This window comes from Hyperolius riggenbachi, chromosome 2, assembly GCF_040937935.1.
Source record: "Hyperolius riggenbachi isolate aHypRig1 chromosome 2, aHypRig1.pri, whole genome shotgun sequence".
Classification (NCBI taxonomy): domain Eukaryota; kingdom Metazoa; phylum Chordata; class Amphibia; order Anura; family Hyperoliidae; genus Hyperolius; species Hyperolius riggenbachi.
In genome coordinates this window covers 350,771,660-350,790,087 of record NC_090647.1, presented here as the reverse complement: position 1 = coordinate 350,790,087, position 18,428 = coordinate 350,771,660, and the positions used below count along the sequence as shown (strand labels likewise).

The 18,428-nt window shown below is 44.9% G+C and overlaps 1 protein-coding gene across 2 annotated transcripts in view; it reads right to left on the bottom strand.

Annotated features, from left to right (window-relative positions):
- LEMD1 (LEM domain containing 1) overlaps positions 1-17,974 on the bottom strand; it is a 49,344-nt gene extending 31,370 nt beyond the window's left edge. Inside the window, exons 1-3 of one of the 2 annotated variants that reach the window (XM_068269574.1) lie at positions 17,875-17,974; positions 10,701-10,799; positions 10,316-10,395 (exon numbers count right to left, since the gene is read on the bottom strand). In XM_068269574.1, coding sequence (XP_068125675.1) covers positions 10,316-10,395; positions 10,701-10,799; positions 17,875-17,953 — 258 coding nt within the window. In that variant the 5' untranslated portion in view covers positions 17,954-17,974. Of the gene's footprint in view, positions 1-10,315; positions 10,396-10,700; positions 10,800-17,446; positions 17,523-17,874 lie in introns of those variants that run through there. The other variant, XM_068269575.1, reaches the window with a different exon arrangement.
- Between the last annotated feature and the right edge of the window lie 454 nt (positions 17,975-18,428).

Below are 18,428 nucleotides of genomic sequence, written 5' to 3'. Positions count from 1 at the left end.
CATGTTACAGACATATTTAATAATAGTATAAAGTTTAGAAACTGTAAAAAATGTAAAAAAGTTACCACTAGAGAAATGTATGGAAATCCAATATACGAAAAAATGCATATAATATTATATACAATATAAATGCAGTAAAAAGGAGGAGGAAAGACAACCATAAGCATGGGAAATAAGATAACAGAAATATGAATGCACAAAATCACATACAGATATTAATACGTGTACACTAGACTTCGATCCCAGCGCTTATTTAAACCATCTGGCACACGGGTGCCCATTCGGTGGATCCAATAAGCTTCCCGTCTAAGAAGTAAACTATGAATATCCCCTCCCCTAGTCGGACAAACAACACGCTCCACCTCTTGGAAACTGAAGGACGAAAGATCGCCCTTATGAACTGTTTCGAAATGTTTCGAAACAGACGATTTCCGGAAAGTATTCCAATTGGTTCCGCAATAGTGTTCCGGTCAGGGCTACTCCTGCTCTCCGCCCTCCACTACAGACTTCCCACTGGCGCCTGCTACTCTCCAATGCCCCATCTCCACGCTGCAGAGCACAGCCACAAGGGACCTGGGACACTAGCCTCTTCACGTGGCCGCAGTCGCCCTCACCACCACACTAGCTGCAAGCCGCCAACCCACCTCGCTGGACTAGGCCGCAAGCCAGGAGCTGGATTTCGGAGAGCAACCACAGGTACTCCACTGCTGCAGAACCACCAGCACCTCAGACCTGGGTTCCACCATCATGCCAGGTCTCCTGCGCCCACAGCCTGTTGCTGCAGGGTCAGCAGGGTACCTGATGTCCTGTACTCCACCACCACTGTGCCTGTGTTTCACAACACCGCTACTGCCCAGGTGAGCCCCATGTTGGCTGCTCTCTCTGACCTCTGGGCAAGCTGGCAATCTCCGGGCCCCTCAGCTGCCATTCAGCTGCCATTCCCTGCTCCACCACGCTGTTCCCTGCTCCACCAAATCGGCCAGGCTGCATGGCCCTTTGCAAACATCAGCCTCATGGCAGGGCCCGTGCACCCACCAGCTCCATCTCGCATCACTGCGGCACAGCCAGCCAAACAGGACGCTTTCCAGTCACACCGCACTGCCCAAGGGTCCTTACTCTCACTCTCATTGTTGTTCTTCCCTATTCTCTCTCTAGCTATCCCTTCTCTCTTTCTCTATCCCCCCCCAGCTTCCTCTCTGCTCTTCGTGGACAACGGTAGCACCTGTCTAGTTGGGAGCGTGTCGCTGTGTAGCGTCCAGTGCCGAAAATGGCAGCGCTCATATCAGCTCTCAGGCTGCTCCTCCAGTCCCACTCTTTTCTGTTTCTGCTATCAGTGTTCTCCAACTAGGATTTCAGTGTTAGTATGCTATGTTAGTATTACGTTATTTGTACGTGTATGCTGTAATGCTCTGTGAATTACGTCAACTGTATGTGTATGCTGTAATGCTCTGTTTTTGCTTTTGTTTTGCTTTTATTGTTTATATGTATGTACCAAGCTTAATTGTATACGACACTCTGCTTAAGTGTACGCTCAAACTGTAATGTTGTCCTATGTATTCTTGTCCCACGTCTACGTATGTACCATGCTTAAACGTGCTATTTTCTTGTTTTTCATCAACGACCCTGTATGCGCCAAAACCAATTCCGGGTACAATCCACCGTTGTACTTGGCGAAATAAATAGATTCTGATTCTGATTCTGAGTTTACATATTGCTTAATTGGAAAATCTTTATTACCTGAAAATGAAAAAAATCGTAGTACCTCGCCTATGGCAATAACAATAATGGCAGGTCGAAAAACCACAAGGATATGAGCCCACCATGGTAAGCCAGGCAGGTGTACGCATAGACGAGGGAGATCGAAAAAGACTGGGGGAAAAGGATAGATCCCAAAGTGCGGGCCTTTCTGGCAGAGAAACGACAACCACTGTTAACGATCTCTCTAATGCTGCATACACACTTGAGATAAAAGTCTCTGGAAAAGGCAAGATCACAGACCAATTTTACCCCCTTCCATGTAGTATGAGAGCCATACTCTACACAGTCTATTCTATGGAGCTGAACTCCACATCAGATAAAATCTCTGCAAGATGCTGCACACAAAGATGCCCGTACACATTCAAAAGATCATTATCTACAAAAGATCTCTTCCTGCAATAGATCCATTCCTTTAAAATGCATTCACAGTCTATGAGATCTGCAGATCCTCATACACACCTTGTTTAACAGACTTCATCTGCATATCTGGCAATCATCTGCAGATCTGAAAATCCATCCTGGTGGATCTGATCTGCAGACGGTCTGCAGATGATTGCCTGCTAAACAAGGTGTGTATGATGATCTGCAGATCTCATAGACTATGAATGCATTTTGAAGGAATGGATCTATTGCAGGAAGAGATCTTTTGCAGATAATGCTCTTTTGAATGTGTACGGGCATCTTTGTGTGCAGCATCTTGCAAATATTTTATCTGATGGGGAGTGCAGCTCCATAGAATAGACTGTGTAGAGTATGGCTCTCATACTACATGGAATGGGGTATAATTGGTCTGTGATCTTGCCTTTTCCAGAGACTTTTATCTCAAGTGTGTATGCAGCATAAGCCTGGAATCTGAATGTAACACAGGAATATATTGTTTTACAATTTTTGTAATCTTATCAAACTCCAGGCTATAGTCGGTAACAAAAGAATAGTCGGTAACAAAAGAAATACAAATGAATACAAGGATGTAACATCCATAGTAATCCATAGATACTCTGACTTCCACACAAAACTGTCAAAACTGGATAGAACATGTCGTGTGTCTTGCAAATAACCAGGGAGTCTGACAACTAGGGGGTGGAGATGGATTACTATGGATGTTACATCCTTGTATTCATCCATTCCACATACTTTGGCCCTAGAGGCTCTAGAATTTCACCTTAGCAAAAATTCATCGTTTGATGTTCCTCTGCGGGTTTTCCTTGGGAGGGCTGTTGAGTACCTCCTCACACACAACTATTTTATGTTTGATTCAGGGTTTTATCTCCAGAGATGCGGAGCTTCCATGGGGGCAAAGTTTTCCCCCTCCCTTGCGAACCTATACATGGGTTGGTGGCAGGAGCTCCGCATCTTTGGAGATGACAACCCCTATGCCTGCCACATTGTTTGGTATGGCAGATTCATTGATGACTTGCTTTTGGTGTAGGGGGGTCCTCCGGCCCTCCTGGGGGACTTTCTGGCATATGCACAAACTTACAGATGCGCTTGTCGAATGGAAATACAAAACTTTAATAAAATATTGGGCAAGATAACCTGAACAGCTGTATAAAAGGGCATTAGCCCAATAATGGCATAAAATACATGTAAAAGTAAAATCATAAAACAGTAGATCCAGTGCTGTGTTGTAATGCTTAATAGCACTTGAATGAATTAGAGCAACAGCCCTGCTCTAGGAGGTCAGTGTCTCCTGCGAGGAAACAATATTGGATCAGATGCAGCAGCGAACTTTTTAGAATTAATTCGTGTGTTAGTAAGGAGAAGGTGTTCCCAACAAACCTCAGTATCTGAACATTGAGCTAGCATAAATGATTTCCAAGCGTATTAGCAATAGTGGCTTTGATGCATGCAAAGATTAAGCAAAGTGTTAGCTGGCATTAAGCCTAGTGAGATGCTGGCAAGCAAAACAGGCTAGGTAGTGAGTCATCAAGGTAATGTGGATCAATGCTTGATACGATGTAATGTAGAGCGGTCTCACCCTCCTGAGGTGTTGAATCCTCTGATGATGAATCCTGTGGCGGATAGTGTCTTCCGGGAAGCCGCTCAATCTCACCAGCCCCGGCCGGCGGCTAGGTGAGAGAGACTAGACCTGCAATGCAGTGTCGGGCAAGCGTGCCCGGCTTCCAGGGGGTCCGGATGGCGTGGGTCACGTGGATGATGCAAACCTTCAGTACGGCAAACTTCCGTTCTGCTCCACAACTTCCCAGTACGGAACTCCGCCACGCCTCCTTCCCCTCTATGGCGTGACGTCACGACTGTAGCCTCCGCTGATGTTTCGAGAGGAACGCCTCTCTTTCTCAAAGCAGATCTAAATTTGAAATTCACTATGAACTCTGATTTCTTCAAAATTGACTATTTGGACTAGACTTTAACTGCAGATCTTATCTCCCATACGGTCTCAACACAAACGTTTCGAAAACCGACAACAGGCAATTCCATTTTACTTGCAAATTCGTGTCACCCTAGGCACACTATTAATGCCATCCCCACTGGGGAATTCACAAGGGCAGCTAGAAATTGTTCTAGCATAGATGAACTCAATTAGGAATGTCTTTTAGTCGAGGAAAGGCTACGATGCAGGGGGTACAACAAACGACAATTAGCTGTGGGACGCTCTAGGGGTACTAGAAGACCACGCTCAGATTTGCTAAAATGCACCAATCGAAATAATGCTGGAGTGGGTAAACAGACTTTTGTTACCGACTATAGCCTGGAGTTTGATAAGATTACGAAAATTGTAAAACAATATATTCCTGTGTTACATTCAGATTCCAGGCTTAGAGAAAGGCCCGCACTTTGGGATCTATCCTTTCCCCCAGGCTATTTCGATCCCCCTCGTCCATGCGTACACCTACCTGGCTTACCACGGTGGGCTCATATCCTTGTGGTTTTTCGACCTGCCATTATTGTCATTGCCATAGGCGAGGTACTACGATTTTTTCATTTTCAGGTAATAAAGATTTTCCAATTAAGCAATATGTAAACTGCAATACTAAATACACCGTTTATGTGATCTCATGTGTTGCGTGTCACATTCAATATGTAGGGTGTACCACCTGAAATCTTAGAGCCCGAATAGCGGAACACTATTGCGGAACCAATTGGAATACTTTCCGGAAATCGTCTGTTTCGAAACATTTCGAAACAGTTCATAAGGGCGATCTTTCGTCCTTCAGTTTCCAAGAGGTGGAGCGTGTTGTTTGTCCGACTAGGGGAGGGGATATTCATAGTTTACTTCTTAGACGGGAAGCTTATTGGATCCACCGAATGGGCACCCGTGTGCCAGATGGTTTAAATAAGCGCTGGGATCGAAGTCTAGTGTACACGTATTAATATCTGTATGTGATTTTGTGCATTCATATTTCTGTTATCTTATTTCCCATGCTTATGGTTGTCTTTCCTCCTCCTTTTTACTGCATTTATATTGTATATATTATTATATGCATTTTTTCGTATATTGGATTTCCATACAGTTCTCTAGTGGTAACTTTTTTAAATTTTTTACAGTTTCTAAACTTTATACTATTATTAAATATGTCTGTAACATGTTTTCTGTATATATGGATGTTTTGTACCTTTAAGATCTGGGTCATATGGCGAGTGGGTGGGGATCTTTTCTCCCCCCACCTGCATATAAGCCCTGTTCTAGACAGATTTAGTTTAGCTATGACTAAGGGCAGATTGTAGGCCCGATACGCGTAAGTCAATTCTGTCTTCCTTTTATTGCACTGTGTGTGGTATTTTTCAAATAAAATTTGTCAGCTTTTTTCTTCTACCTGGCTTGGCCTGCGGATCCTTCTTTGCTTGTACTTTTGGATTGGCTTGGCTTCCCAGATCCCGCACCGACTAGCTGGAGGTGAGGGGGGTAGAGCGTATATGAACTTTCCAATTTTGCATGGTGCATATACAGTTGTGGCCAAAATGAATAGTCACCCAGGAATTATGGGACATTTTTCTTCCCGATATTTTCAGCATTAATAAAACCTCAAGATCATTTTTACTATATTTTATATAAAGCAAGCCTAAAATGTGAGTGGTCAAAACATATTAGCCCCATGCGAAAGTCTGCTTTCAAACACATCTACAGTAATTGACCCATCAGCATTGAGGCCTGGAACCCACTGCAAAACACTATCGCTAATCGCAAGCACTAGCATTTTGTATGAGCAGTTTGTCAGCGGTTTCATGAGCGTTTTAGGAAGTGATTTTACAAAGTGCATCAATTTGCCAGCGATTGTGTAGCGATTAGCGATTAGCATTTTAAAGCCTGATTGGTCCTTTCAATTCATTTTAATTTTGTTACAGTGTGTGGTAAGGTGAAAACGCTAGCAAAATCGCTCCATGCAGGTTTTAATGAGCGATTAAGCCAGAGTTTATATACTTTACATTGAAGCGCTAACGCTCCCAAAATGCTGCATGTCCTGCATTTGCGATTTGAGTAATCGCAAACGCTCCAGTGGAAGTTACCCCATCCATTAACATTAGCTGTGCGTTTTGGCAAAACGCTAGCGTTTTGAATCGCTCCAGAAATGCTCACAAAACCGCTCGTGGGTTCCAGCCCTGAAACCCTACCTGTGCAGTCAATTGGCTTCCTAACACCATTCAATCAGCAGAGCCGGCCTTAAGGCTCATACACACATCAGACTATAGTCTTTGGAAAATGAAAGATCACAGACCAATCTTACCACCCTTCATGTAGCATAAGGGCCATACTCTACACAGTCTTTTCTATGGAGCTGAACTCCACATCAGAAAAAAATCTTTGCAAGATGCTGCACACACAGATGCTGTACAGACACAAAAGATCAGTATCTGCAAAAGATCTGTTCCTGCAATTGCAATGATAGTCTATGAGATCTACAGATCATCATACACACATGATTTAACGGACATTCTTCTGCAGATCAGACAATCTCCAGATCTGAAAATCCATCCTGGTGGATCTGATGTGCAGATGAATGTCAGTTAAATCATGTGTGTATGATGATCTGCAGATCTCATAGACCATCATTGCAATTTGCAGGAATGGATTTTTGGCAGGAATAGATCTTTTGCAGCTACAGATCTTTTGAGTGTGTGCAACATGTTTGTGTGCAGCATCTTGCAAAGATTTTTTTTCTGATGGGGAGTTCAGCTCCATAGAATAGACTGTGTAGAGTAAGGCTCTCATACTACATGAAGGGTGGTAAGATTGGTCTGTGATCTTTCATTTTCCAAAGACTATAGTCTGATGTGTGTATGCACCTTTAGGCTTCTTGCACACAGGGATGTTACAGGAGTCTGTAACGCTCCCCAAACTCACAGCAATGTAACACAAGTGGGCTGTTCACACTGCCCACGTTGCGTTACATTGTAACGCAGCAAAGTGCTGCATGCTGTGCGTTCTACGCGGCTAAGCCGCGTTAGACTGTTTGCACATGCTCAGTCATGTTGGGGAGGAGGGGAGAGCGGCCGGGCACATGGCTAATTAATATTCAATGCACTCAGTGACGTGCAGTGTTTACTTCCTGGAGCGGCCGCTCTGGGCGGCGATTGGCCGGGCGGGACCACGTGATGCCGCATGCGTCCAGGTGTAACGCATCACGGACGCCAGAGTGAGCTGCACAACGCGGCTCACTCCGACGTCCACACCAGAGAGCACCAGGCGTTGCGTTAGGGGCACGTTATGTGCCCTATAAACGTCCCCTAAACGCAACGTCCTGGTGTGTAACTAGCCTTAGAGTACGTGGGGCCTTGGGCGAGTGTCATATGCGGGGCATAGAGGCATAAGTGAAGGCCATGTACCGTACCACCACAGTCACGGGCTTGTCCGCCTCCAAAGCAGTATGGCTTATTATTGTTTCAAAACTTGCTAAAGACCCCTAAGCCAACCAATACAGGAACAATTACAATACGTAATGTAATCAAACTGCACCTGTCCCTAGCTCCCTAGCCAGCCTCTACCTATCCCTAGTTCTCCATGAAACCTAGCACCAATCCCCAGCCAGTCTGGAAGCTCCAGCCTGAGCCCCCTCTAGCTCCAGTCCATGCTTGACTGACCTAAATGCCCCTGGGGCCCTCAGGCTGAGGCTCTTGCACGTTACCTTAATCTGACATTTGGCAAGCTTCATGTCAGTGTAGAAATTCATTACAAAAATGCAAACGGCATAGTACAGTAAAGCAAGCTGAAGACGAAAACCTAAGCAATAAAAGGGGGCGGTGCAAAATATAAGGTGTGTAAAACAAAATAGGAAAATCTGAGTATTTGTAAATGACACACTGCTCAGAACACAAACAGCTAGACTTCTGTAGACCTTTCCTTCACCACCACCAAAATACGCATGGTATGGCGGGCATGACATGCGGGGTCCTCTTCATGTGCGGGGCCTGGGGCGATCGCCCCACTTGCCACCCCCAAAGGCCACCTCTGTCAATCAGCATAAAAAGACTATAAGGAACAGAGCACCTGCACACATGAGAGGGACTACTGTACCTTATGCCAAAGAAAGGAATTCAGACCTCAATCTTATTGAGAATCTGTGGTGGGTGCTCAAAGTGAATGTCCATGCTTGGAAACCATGCAATTTGGACTAGCTAGAATAGTTTGCAATGGAATAATGGGTCAAAATTCGACAGGAGACCTGAGCCAACCTAGAAAAGAACTACTCTTATAGATTGCCGGTTGTGTCTCCGAAAGGGTACACTATTGACTACTAATAATGGCAGGGAGCATTAGACACGCTAAACTCTATAAATACATACAGGGTGCATTCCCCTAGGTTTTCCTTCAGTCCTGTGAAAGAGTTCAGGTCTACTTTACAAGACAACTGACGCGAGTATGTGGAGGCTGCCATATTTATTTCCTTTTAAGCAATACCAGTTGCCTGGCTATCATTTTTATTCTCTGCCTCTAATACTTATTTTTTTTCAATGGTTTTATTGAAATGTATACAGTGTACAAATATAATGCATTGCCCTGTCAAGATATCTTTGTAATCCAAGTGTGATAACAGAAGTCACTACATGGCATTAACCTTGACCATAATCACAAGTCAGGCTCGGAGTGGAAAAAACAAGCCAGGAGCAGTAACCCTGAGCATGACTAGTGGTAGCTGCCGGAGGTATATGCAGAGCAATGCACGCAGCGGGTGTTTTCACTCATCTCCCGGGGGATCCTGACGTCAGCTGCCATTCTCCTTCTTTTCCACGGAGGCTCTGCATCTCCCTGGTGAGATCGCCGTCTGTCATCATGACAACAGATGGCAATCTCACTACCTGGTTACAGCACCACTCGGAGGACAGAGGGAAACTGCAGCGCTGGATCCCAGGGAGATAAGTGCTGAGCTGTTGCAGATCTCTAGCAGCATGATTTTTCTGGGTTTTAGGGTTTAAAAGCATTCAAATTGCACTGATTTTACACCCTAAAATCAGGAAATAATCATAACGCCAGGAGGGTTAAACTGATTGAACAAGGTCTATACATCTTCAAAATGTGAACAACAATGAACTGGTAGATGTAACCACAACAAATCACAAGAGAAAGTCAATCATAAGGGTTGACCCAAAGGTAAATTTGAAATAAAAAAATAGTCAAGATAAAATAGGTAGCATGTTGACCCGATTGCCTACTGCTATACATTAATGTAGGCAGGTCAACAGTTTGGTAATTTGCCTCAGCAGGTGGAAAAAGTGGATGGGAAAAAGGGTGAGTAGGAGTAGAGACCTTCTTCTGTGGTAAGTTTGGATAATGTATAATAAAATGAGGAGTCTCTTGGGTACAATTCATTTTATACCTGATTATACCAGGTTGATGAGGACTGAGGTGTTTTATAGAGCAAGTTGGGAGGGCCAGTCAATTTCAGGATCTTGATAGTGATAGGGAGAGAGTCTTTTGAGGTCAAGTTCTTTCTCCAATCTTAGATGGCTTTGGGTCAATTGTATAACAGTGTGTATGGAGGGAATTCTGTTTAATGCACAGTTAGCCAGCAGTTATTGTCTTGTGGCACAGAAAATATGGGCTTCTGGTTTTCTGAGGGAGAGTTGGATTTTGGATAAATGAATTAGGAAAAGAGCCTGTTCAGGCATGAGGTCTAAGTTCCCACCTAAAATATTTGTTAGTAGTAGTTCTATGTCCTGCCAAAGAGGTTTAAAGTGGACATTTCCATAATATGTGGTAAAATGTGTCAATTTTCTGCCGCAACTCCTCTAGCATTGTGCTGAGTGGGTAGGAGAGAAGTTAGATAAGAGTCTAGGGCCCGTATGCAATTAACTTTTTCACCTGACTTTTCTCCCAGGAGATAATTTTTCTTCTTTGATTTAGAATAACTTTTTAGCACTTTGCAGTGGAAAAAGTACCAAAAAGTAGGAGGGAAGGTACTATCAAAATTATTTCGAGTATTTTCTTGCTTGCTGGTGGCTTAAAAGGCATTTTATGACAAGTTGTGAAAATATCACCTAGGAGAAAACTCAGGAGAAAAAGTGAATTGCATATGGACCTAGGTGAGGTATACCATTTATAGAATATTGCATCATCAGGGAACTTTTAAGCAACAAGCTCCCCAGCAATTGGGGTACTTACCTCCTTAGTGCTGTAGTTGTGGATTCCCTGAATGGAAGTATCTCCATCTCCATTAATCTCTGTACTGAATTCCATGTGCACTTTGAAGAAAAAAACCAAAATAGCATTTAGTTGGGGGGTTGGTGTGTGTATTCCTGAACAATATATATGTGTGATTGAGAATAGATATAGATATATATTTTTTTTAATTAAGTAATTGAAGGTGCAGTTTTCCACATTTTATTTCAGCAATTCCTCCGGGTGCAATTTTAGTTCAGGATAGCAAACTGTGGCCATATTTATTAAGAGACAATAAATTTACTCCAGGTATTTGTGATCCCTTACATTCATCATATCAGGGAATCCTTAATCTGGCTGTGTTCACACATTGCAAGCACTCACTAACCTTCATCATCACTAAGTGAATAATGATCTTCATGAGAACTTCCATTTTTCATCTCCAACAACCGCAGTAACTTCCTTTCATAAACGCTTCTGGTACTGGCTATTGAGTAGAAAATATTGAAAGATGAAACAAAAACCATGACATTTTAATATAACTATGAGAAACCTAAATAGCCATCTGTGGGTTTACCCCATACTAAACATGGTATACATTTATACAAATACAGGAGATACAAAGTGAGGCGCACCACAGAGGTTGAAAATCCATAGTACAATTAGCAGGCAGCACAAGATGACAAGTCGAAGGGTCATGTTATAGCATCCCTTTCAACACCACGATCCAATTTTTCAGCGTTATGTATGCTTCCATTTGGATGTGACATCATAACCCCCCAGTATGTGCAGTCTGTCAATCACACTGATTAGCTATACATTCCGTACATCACTTATAACCTTCTCATAGCACAGCAGAGAAATAGTACACAGTCAGCAGCACAGATCATTAAAACATTCTTTACAGACAGAGTATGATAGGGTCAAAATCTGTCATATGACAGTGCCAGCATGTAGCGGAATATATCGCCTCATTCTCAAAGAAACGGTCAACAGCAACAGAAGGTTTTGGTGTGCAAGCACTGAGGACCTTACACAAGGATCAAAGATACCAAAACTTGCTGTGTCACATACTTGTACAGATAGAAAGGTACCATAATTAAAGTTAACATTTTACTTTTCTTTAAAATGGCACTATAAAATCTGTATATTTGGGGAAATGTCCTGTTCCATCATTAGCAGCACAACTATCTTCTGACATACAAGTGGAATATTTTTAAATGTAAATTGAAAACTGTCATTACAGTATGTAATGTTAAAGGCCTGTGACCAGAATGAAATGGAGCTAAAATGTTAACAGCTGGGATCACAATCAACATTGCAAAAATGTGCAAAGGGAACCTGAAGTGAGCATATGGTAGCTGCCATATTTATTTCCTTGGAAATCTTTTCAATCCAATTTTTCCTCGCTAGCACTTACTTTTTTCCATGGTGGTGGGATGGGGGATGAAGGGGGGGGGGGTTGGGAAATTGTGGTGCAGATCCAGAGAGTCTGCACCTCCAGAGGTGACCCAGCATCAAGGGGAGGGGTGGCGCCAGCACCAGCTTGCACTGCAGCCCTGCCCCCTTGTACATTTGCCAGCATAATGTTATTATGCAGTGCTGTGTGGTTTTGGAGGGGAGTCAAAGTGTTGGACTAGATCCAGTAATGGTGCCCCTAGTTACAGCCTAACTGTACCCACCTAATATTTATATGATTTGGCGCAGTGTGGGAGGATTGGGCCGGCGTGTATCAAAGTGTCGGACTTTGTGCGGCAGTTTGATCAAAAGGTACTGACCCAGTGCCGGATTTTATCCTACAGCAGTGCCATCTAGCCACAGCCAGTTTTCCTGTGTCAGACTATGTCCAACATTGGATCTTGTAAGGAAAAGTCCAATGTCTAACATAGGAATGGAAAGGGTTTAAGCACTTGCCGACCGCGCACTCATAACGCGCGTCGGCAAAGTGGTAGCTGCAGGACCAGCGACGCACATCTGCGTCGCCGGCTGCAGGCTAATTAATCAGGAAACAGCCTCTCGCGCAAGAGGCTGCTTCCTGTCAATTCACGGCGGGGGGCACCGTGAATAGCCTGCGGGCTGCCGATCGCAGCTCACAGGCTAAATGTAAACACAAGCGGAAATAATCCGCTTTGTTTACATTTTTACAACGCTGCTAACAGTAGCAGCGTTGTACTAGATCAGCGATCCCCGGCCAATCAGCGGCCGGGGATCGCTGTCACATAACAGGCAGGAGCCTGTTAAGAGGCTGCACAGGACAGATCCGTTCCTGTGCAGCCTCCAATCTCCGGGGCAGGGAGGGAGAAGAAGGAGAGGGGTAATCCTGCGGTGGAGGGGGCTTTGAGGTGCCCCCACCACCCACACGCATGCAGGAGCGATCAGACCCCCCCCCCAGCACATCATCCCCCTAGTGGGGAAAAAAGGGGGCGATCTGGTCACTCTGCCTGTTATTTGATCTGTGCTGGGGGCTGTAGAGCCCACCCAGCACAGATCTTAGAAATCAGCGCTGGTCCTTAAGGGGGGGGTAAAGGCTGAGTCCTGAAGTGGTTAAAGGAGGTGGAAGACAAATGGAGGCTGAAATATTTATTCCCTTTTAAACAATACCAGTTGCAGAGCAGTTCTGCTGAACTTTAAGGTCAGTAATGTCTGAACCACACCTGAAACAAGCATGCAGCTAACCTTGTCAGATTTTTATGAGAAACATCTGCATTGCTTTAAAGGAAATAAATGTCAGGCTCCATAAGTCTCACCTCAGGTTTCCTTTAACCACTTGAGGACCGCAGTGTTAAACCCCCCCTAAAGACCAGGCCATGTTTTGAGAAATTGGCCACTGCAGCTTTAAGGCCTAGCTGCAGGGCCGCACAACTCAGCACACAAGTGATTACCCCCCCCCCCCATTTTTTCCCCCCACCAACTCTCTGTTGGTGGGGTCTGATCGCCCCCCAGGTGTTTGGTTTTTAAATAATATTTTTTACTATTTTTTTTAATTTATTTTATCATCCCTCCACAGCCAATCAGCATGATCCGCTGTCATAGGCTTAAGCCTATGACAGCCGATCACCTCCATAGCAACAGAGGGGACAGCCGTGTCACACGGCTGTCCCCAGTACAGCGCTACTGCAGATCACAGCACTGTACCAAGTAAAAAGACGGCGGTTTTGCCGTCTAACAGTCTCCCGAGCGGAGATTGCTGATGGGAGACTGATGGCGGAGCTCCGCCTACCAAGCAGGAGATGCGCGCGCAGCCTGCGTGCGATCTCCTGCAGTAGCAGGCCCCAGGAATTGCTGCCAATTGGCGTTAGGCGGTCCTGGGGCTGCCGCCGCAGTCACGCCCATTGGCGTGACGCGATCTTTATTTATTTATTGTATTTATAAAGCGCCAACATATTACGCAGCGCTGGACATTAGTTTAGGTTACAGACAACATTTAGGGGTGACATACAGCAAAATGACAATATATGAATACAAGAAAGACCAGATCATGCAGCACAGTATGAGTACAAGGTAATGCTTAGTCATTCACTGGATGGGAGCATGAAGATTAGGCAAGTTAGGTTCACTCAGATGCATAGCATGGGTTCACAGTAATGGAGGTGCATGATCAGGTAGGACACAAAAAGGAGGAGGACCCTGCCCAATGGCTTACAATCTAGAGGGAGAGGTAAGGAGACGAAAGGTAGGGGACCAGAGTTCAGCTGTGGGTTTAGAGCAGTTGTGAGGGGTAGTATTCCAGAGTGAAAAGGTGAGTTTTGAGGGCTTTCTTGAAGATGTTGAAGGAGGGGGCTGCCCTAATGGGTGAAGGTAGGGAGTTCCATAGTGTTGGAGCAGCTCTTGAGAAGTCCTGGAGACGTGCATGGGACTGGGTGATGCGGGGGGCGATTAGGCGAAGTTCATTGGGAGAGCGGAGTGAGCGGCTAGGTGTGTACCTCTGAGCAAGATCGGAAATGTAGGTTGGACAGGTTTTGTGGACAGATTTGTAGGTCAGACACAGTATCTTGAATCTGATTCTGGATTGGATAGGAAGCCAGTGGAGGGATTCAAGGAGGGGATCCGCCATGGTGGAGCGATGGGAGCAGTGGATAATTCTTGCTGCCGCATTCATGATGGACTGCAGTGGGGCTGTTCGGGTCATAGGGAGACCAGACAGCAGGGCATTGCTGTAGTAAAGGTGAAATTATGAGGGCATGGATGAGGAGTTTGGTGGTGGCAGAGGTCAGGAAAGGGCGAATCTTACAGATGTTACGAAGATGGAAGTTGCAGGACTTTGTGAGGTTTTGGATGTGGGGAGTGAAGGAGAGTGCGGAGTCCAGGGTGACACCCAGACAGCGGGCTTGAGAGGTAGGGGAAATGGTAGTGTGGTTAACAGAGACATGCACATCTGGGAGGTTCATGGATGGCCAGGGTGGGAAGATCATAAATTCCGTTTTGTCTAGATTTAGTTTCAGGAACCTAGCGGACATCCAGGAGGAGATGGCTGATAGGCAGGAGGAGACCTTGTCCATGGTAGTGGTGGATATGTCAGGGGTGTGGAGATAGGCCTGGGTATCATCTGCATACAGATGATAGTTAAAACCCATGGAGGAGATAACCTTGCCAATGGAGGATGTGTATAGGGTAAACAGTAGGGGGCCAAGGACCAAACCTTGGGGGACTCCCACCGAGAAGTGGTTGGGGGTGGACGAGGACTCATTTAAGGTGGTCGTGAAGGAGTGGTTGGAGAGGTAGGATGAAAGCCAGGACAGGGCGAGATCATGAATGCCCATGGACTAGAGGTACTGGAGGAGTAGTGGATCTACTGTGTCAAAAGCTGCTGAAAGGTCAAGGAGGAGGAGAATGGAGTATTTACCTTCAGCTTTAGCTAAGGCAAGGTCATTGACCACTTTGGTGAGAGCTGTTTTGGTTGAGTGGGCAGGCCGAAATGCAGATTGCAGTGGGTCTAGCAGTGAGTTGGCATTGAGGTACTGGGTCAGGCGTTTGTGAACCAGACGCTCAAGGAGTTCTGAGGCAAAGGGGAGGAGGGAGATAGGACGGTAGTTGGAGGGTATCGAGGGGTCGAGGGAGGGTTTCTTGAGCAGGGGTAGTACAGTGGCCTGCTTGAAGTCTGAGGGGAAGGTGCCTGTGGACAGGGGTGGGGGGTGGGGAAGTAGTGGTATGGGAAGTCTGCAGTAGGTGGTTGACTTCCTCGGTGGTAGTAGGAGTAAAGGATGTGAGGGGAGGATGGGGTGGAGGAGGAGCTGGTTGGGAGGTGAAGATTGGAGATTAGATAATTCCTAGCGGATGGAGACAATTTTGTTGGTGAAGTGGGTGGCTAAATATGTGGCAGAGAGGGAGGAAACGGCGGGTCTTAAGGACACATGAAGTGAGAAGGATAAGGAGACTGCTATATTTATTTCCTATTAAACAATACCAGTTTTCCAGGGGCGTAGCAATAGGGGGTGCAGCGGTAGCGACCGCATCGGGGCCCTTGGGCCAGAGGGGCCCCGAAGGGCCCTCCCTCAACTACAGTATTAGCTCTCTATTGGTCCTGTGCTCATAATAATAACTTCTATAGATAGCTTTGAATAGTGGTAATCATTTACAAGCTGTTTCCCATCCCCTTCTTGCTCCTCTGACATTGTAGTTACCATTGGCAGGTTTTGGTGTGCCGTATCAATTGTTATGTATAGAGTGCTTGAGGGGCCCCATTGTAAGACTTGCATCGGGGCCCACAGCTCCTTAGCTACGCCACTGCAGTTTTCTAAAGAGAACTCACTGCACTCATACCCATAGTGTGTGCTAGAGCAATTAATAGGACCGGAAAAGTGGAAAATCAGCTCATATAAACAGCACCACACATTGTTAGCAATTTGAAAATATATAACACTTTATTAAACTGGATACTAGCAAAAAAGCTCATAAAAACATTTAAAAAACAGCGCACACCACATCAATTCTTAAGAAATAATGATAAATCGATGATAAACATATCACATAATCAATATATATCTATCAACATCAGGGGTGGGTGCTCAATAGTGAGCACACCAGCACCCTTAGAACCCGGGTTCAAAACCTCCTATAACCTAATAAAGTGCATATGTGCAAAACCTGTGAAAAAACAGATGAATGAATCATATATATATATATCAAATATATGTGCAACCATAAATTACTAAACAGATGAGGTATCAGTGCTAACAATACAGTGTTTGAGGAAGCGTGGTTTTGAGGGAGACAGACAGAGCCTGAGACGTGCATAGAGTGTGCACAAGAAGGAGGGATACTTAGCCGGGCTGAGGGGTGTCATTGGAGAGATGTGGTGGCAGAAGAGACCCTCGGTGGACAACTCCACCGGTTCCGCGGACGTCACGCCGCTTCACTCCTTGAAGCGGCGTGACGTCCGCGGAACCGGTGGAGTCGTCCACCGAGGGTCTCTTCTGCCACCACATCTCTCCAATGACACCCCTCAGCCCGGCTAAGTATCCCTCCTTCTTGTGCACACTCTATGCACGTCTCAGGCTCTGTCTCCCTCAAAACCACGCTTCCTCAAACACTGTATTGTTAGCACTGATACCTCATCTGTTTAGTAATTCATGGTTGCACATATATTTGATATATATATGATTCATTCATCTGTTTTTTCACAGGTTTTGCACATATGCACTTTATTAGGTTATAGGAGGTTTTGAACCCGGGTTCTAAGGGTGCTGGTGTGCTCACTATTGAGCACCCACCCCTGATGTTGATAGATATATATTGAAACTTGTTATTGATTATGTGATATGTTTATCATCATTTCTTAAGAATTGATGTGGTGTGCGCTGTTTTTTAAATGTTTTTATGAGCTTTTTTGCTAGTATCCAGTTTAATAAAGTGTTATATATTTTCAAATTGCTAACAATGTGTGGTGCTGTTTATATGAGCTGATTTTCCACTTTTCCGAAACAATACCAGTTGCCTGGCAGCCCTGATGATCTTTTAAGCATCAGTAGGGTCTTTAAAAGCAAATTTTAGCTCGTTAAAACTCCTTATGATAAAAAAAAAAAAAGGTTTACATTTAGAAATGTTATAAACCAGTAGCAGTCCCACACAGAGCCCAGTAAGGGGTCAGAAGGCCCATATAGACTGCAGAAGAGCGGAGGGGGTGAAGCAATTCACCTCTCCAGGATCCAGCATTGGTAGTAACTCATGCAATCCATCTTCCTCTTATCCTGCTGGGTGTCCTGACTTTATGGTTGCCACGGCATCTGTCATCACAACTTGCCAGCACTGGTAGTTTATGTAACAAGTGCTGCTAAGCCATTGTAGACTGGGGGGGGGGGGGGGCTCACATATAGGCAACTATACTAGGGGCTACCTCATACTGGGTTGCACCTCTGGCTACCGCAACAGCGAAGGACATTTTTACTCTGTCCCTGAGAACTATTTGGCCTAGAAACTGGCCTGCTAATGTTAATCAGTAATGTATAAAATGTAATCTTCAAATTTATATAAATGCATTTATTCAGTTGATGATGGGCAGCTTTCTGTAGACTAAGCTAGCTTTTCTCTACATGGGCTGGCTCTGTGAAATAGGACATGCATACGTAAGATGGGTCCTGGGTTGACTCCATTTCTTAGCAGCTGTTCTTTGAGTTCGGTGTTGCTCAGGCTTGTTATATCCATGTTGTATTTTTCTTCTTTGGGATTTCCAGTGTGCTAAAGCTGGGGATGGGAAGAAGTTAGATTAAACATTTATAGCACATTCTGTCAAGTAGCAAATGCAGAATAAGTTCACAGTGCGCAGTTGTGTTGCAAAACAATACTGAATGTCAACTCACTGCCCACATAATTCTATGGACCTGTTTTCAGTACTGTGTTGTAACTGATCATGTTATTCTAACTTGCTGCTTGCAGGCTTTGTGTGAAAGGGAACCTGAAGTGAGAGGGTTATGGAGGCTGCCATATTTATTTTCTTTTAAGCAATACCAGTTGCCTGGCTATTCGGCTGTCCCTCTGCCTGTAATACTTTTAGCCACAGACCCTGAACAAGCATGCAGCAGAGATCAGGTGTTTTGACATTTTTGTCATATCTGACAAGATTAGCTTCATGCTTTTTCTGGTGCGACTCAGACACTACTGCAGCGAGATAGATCAGCAG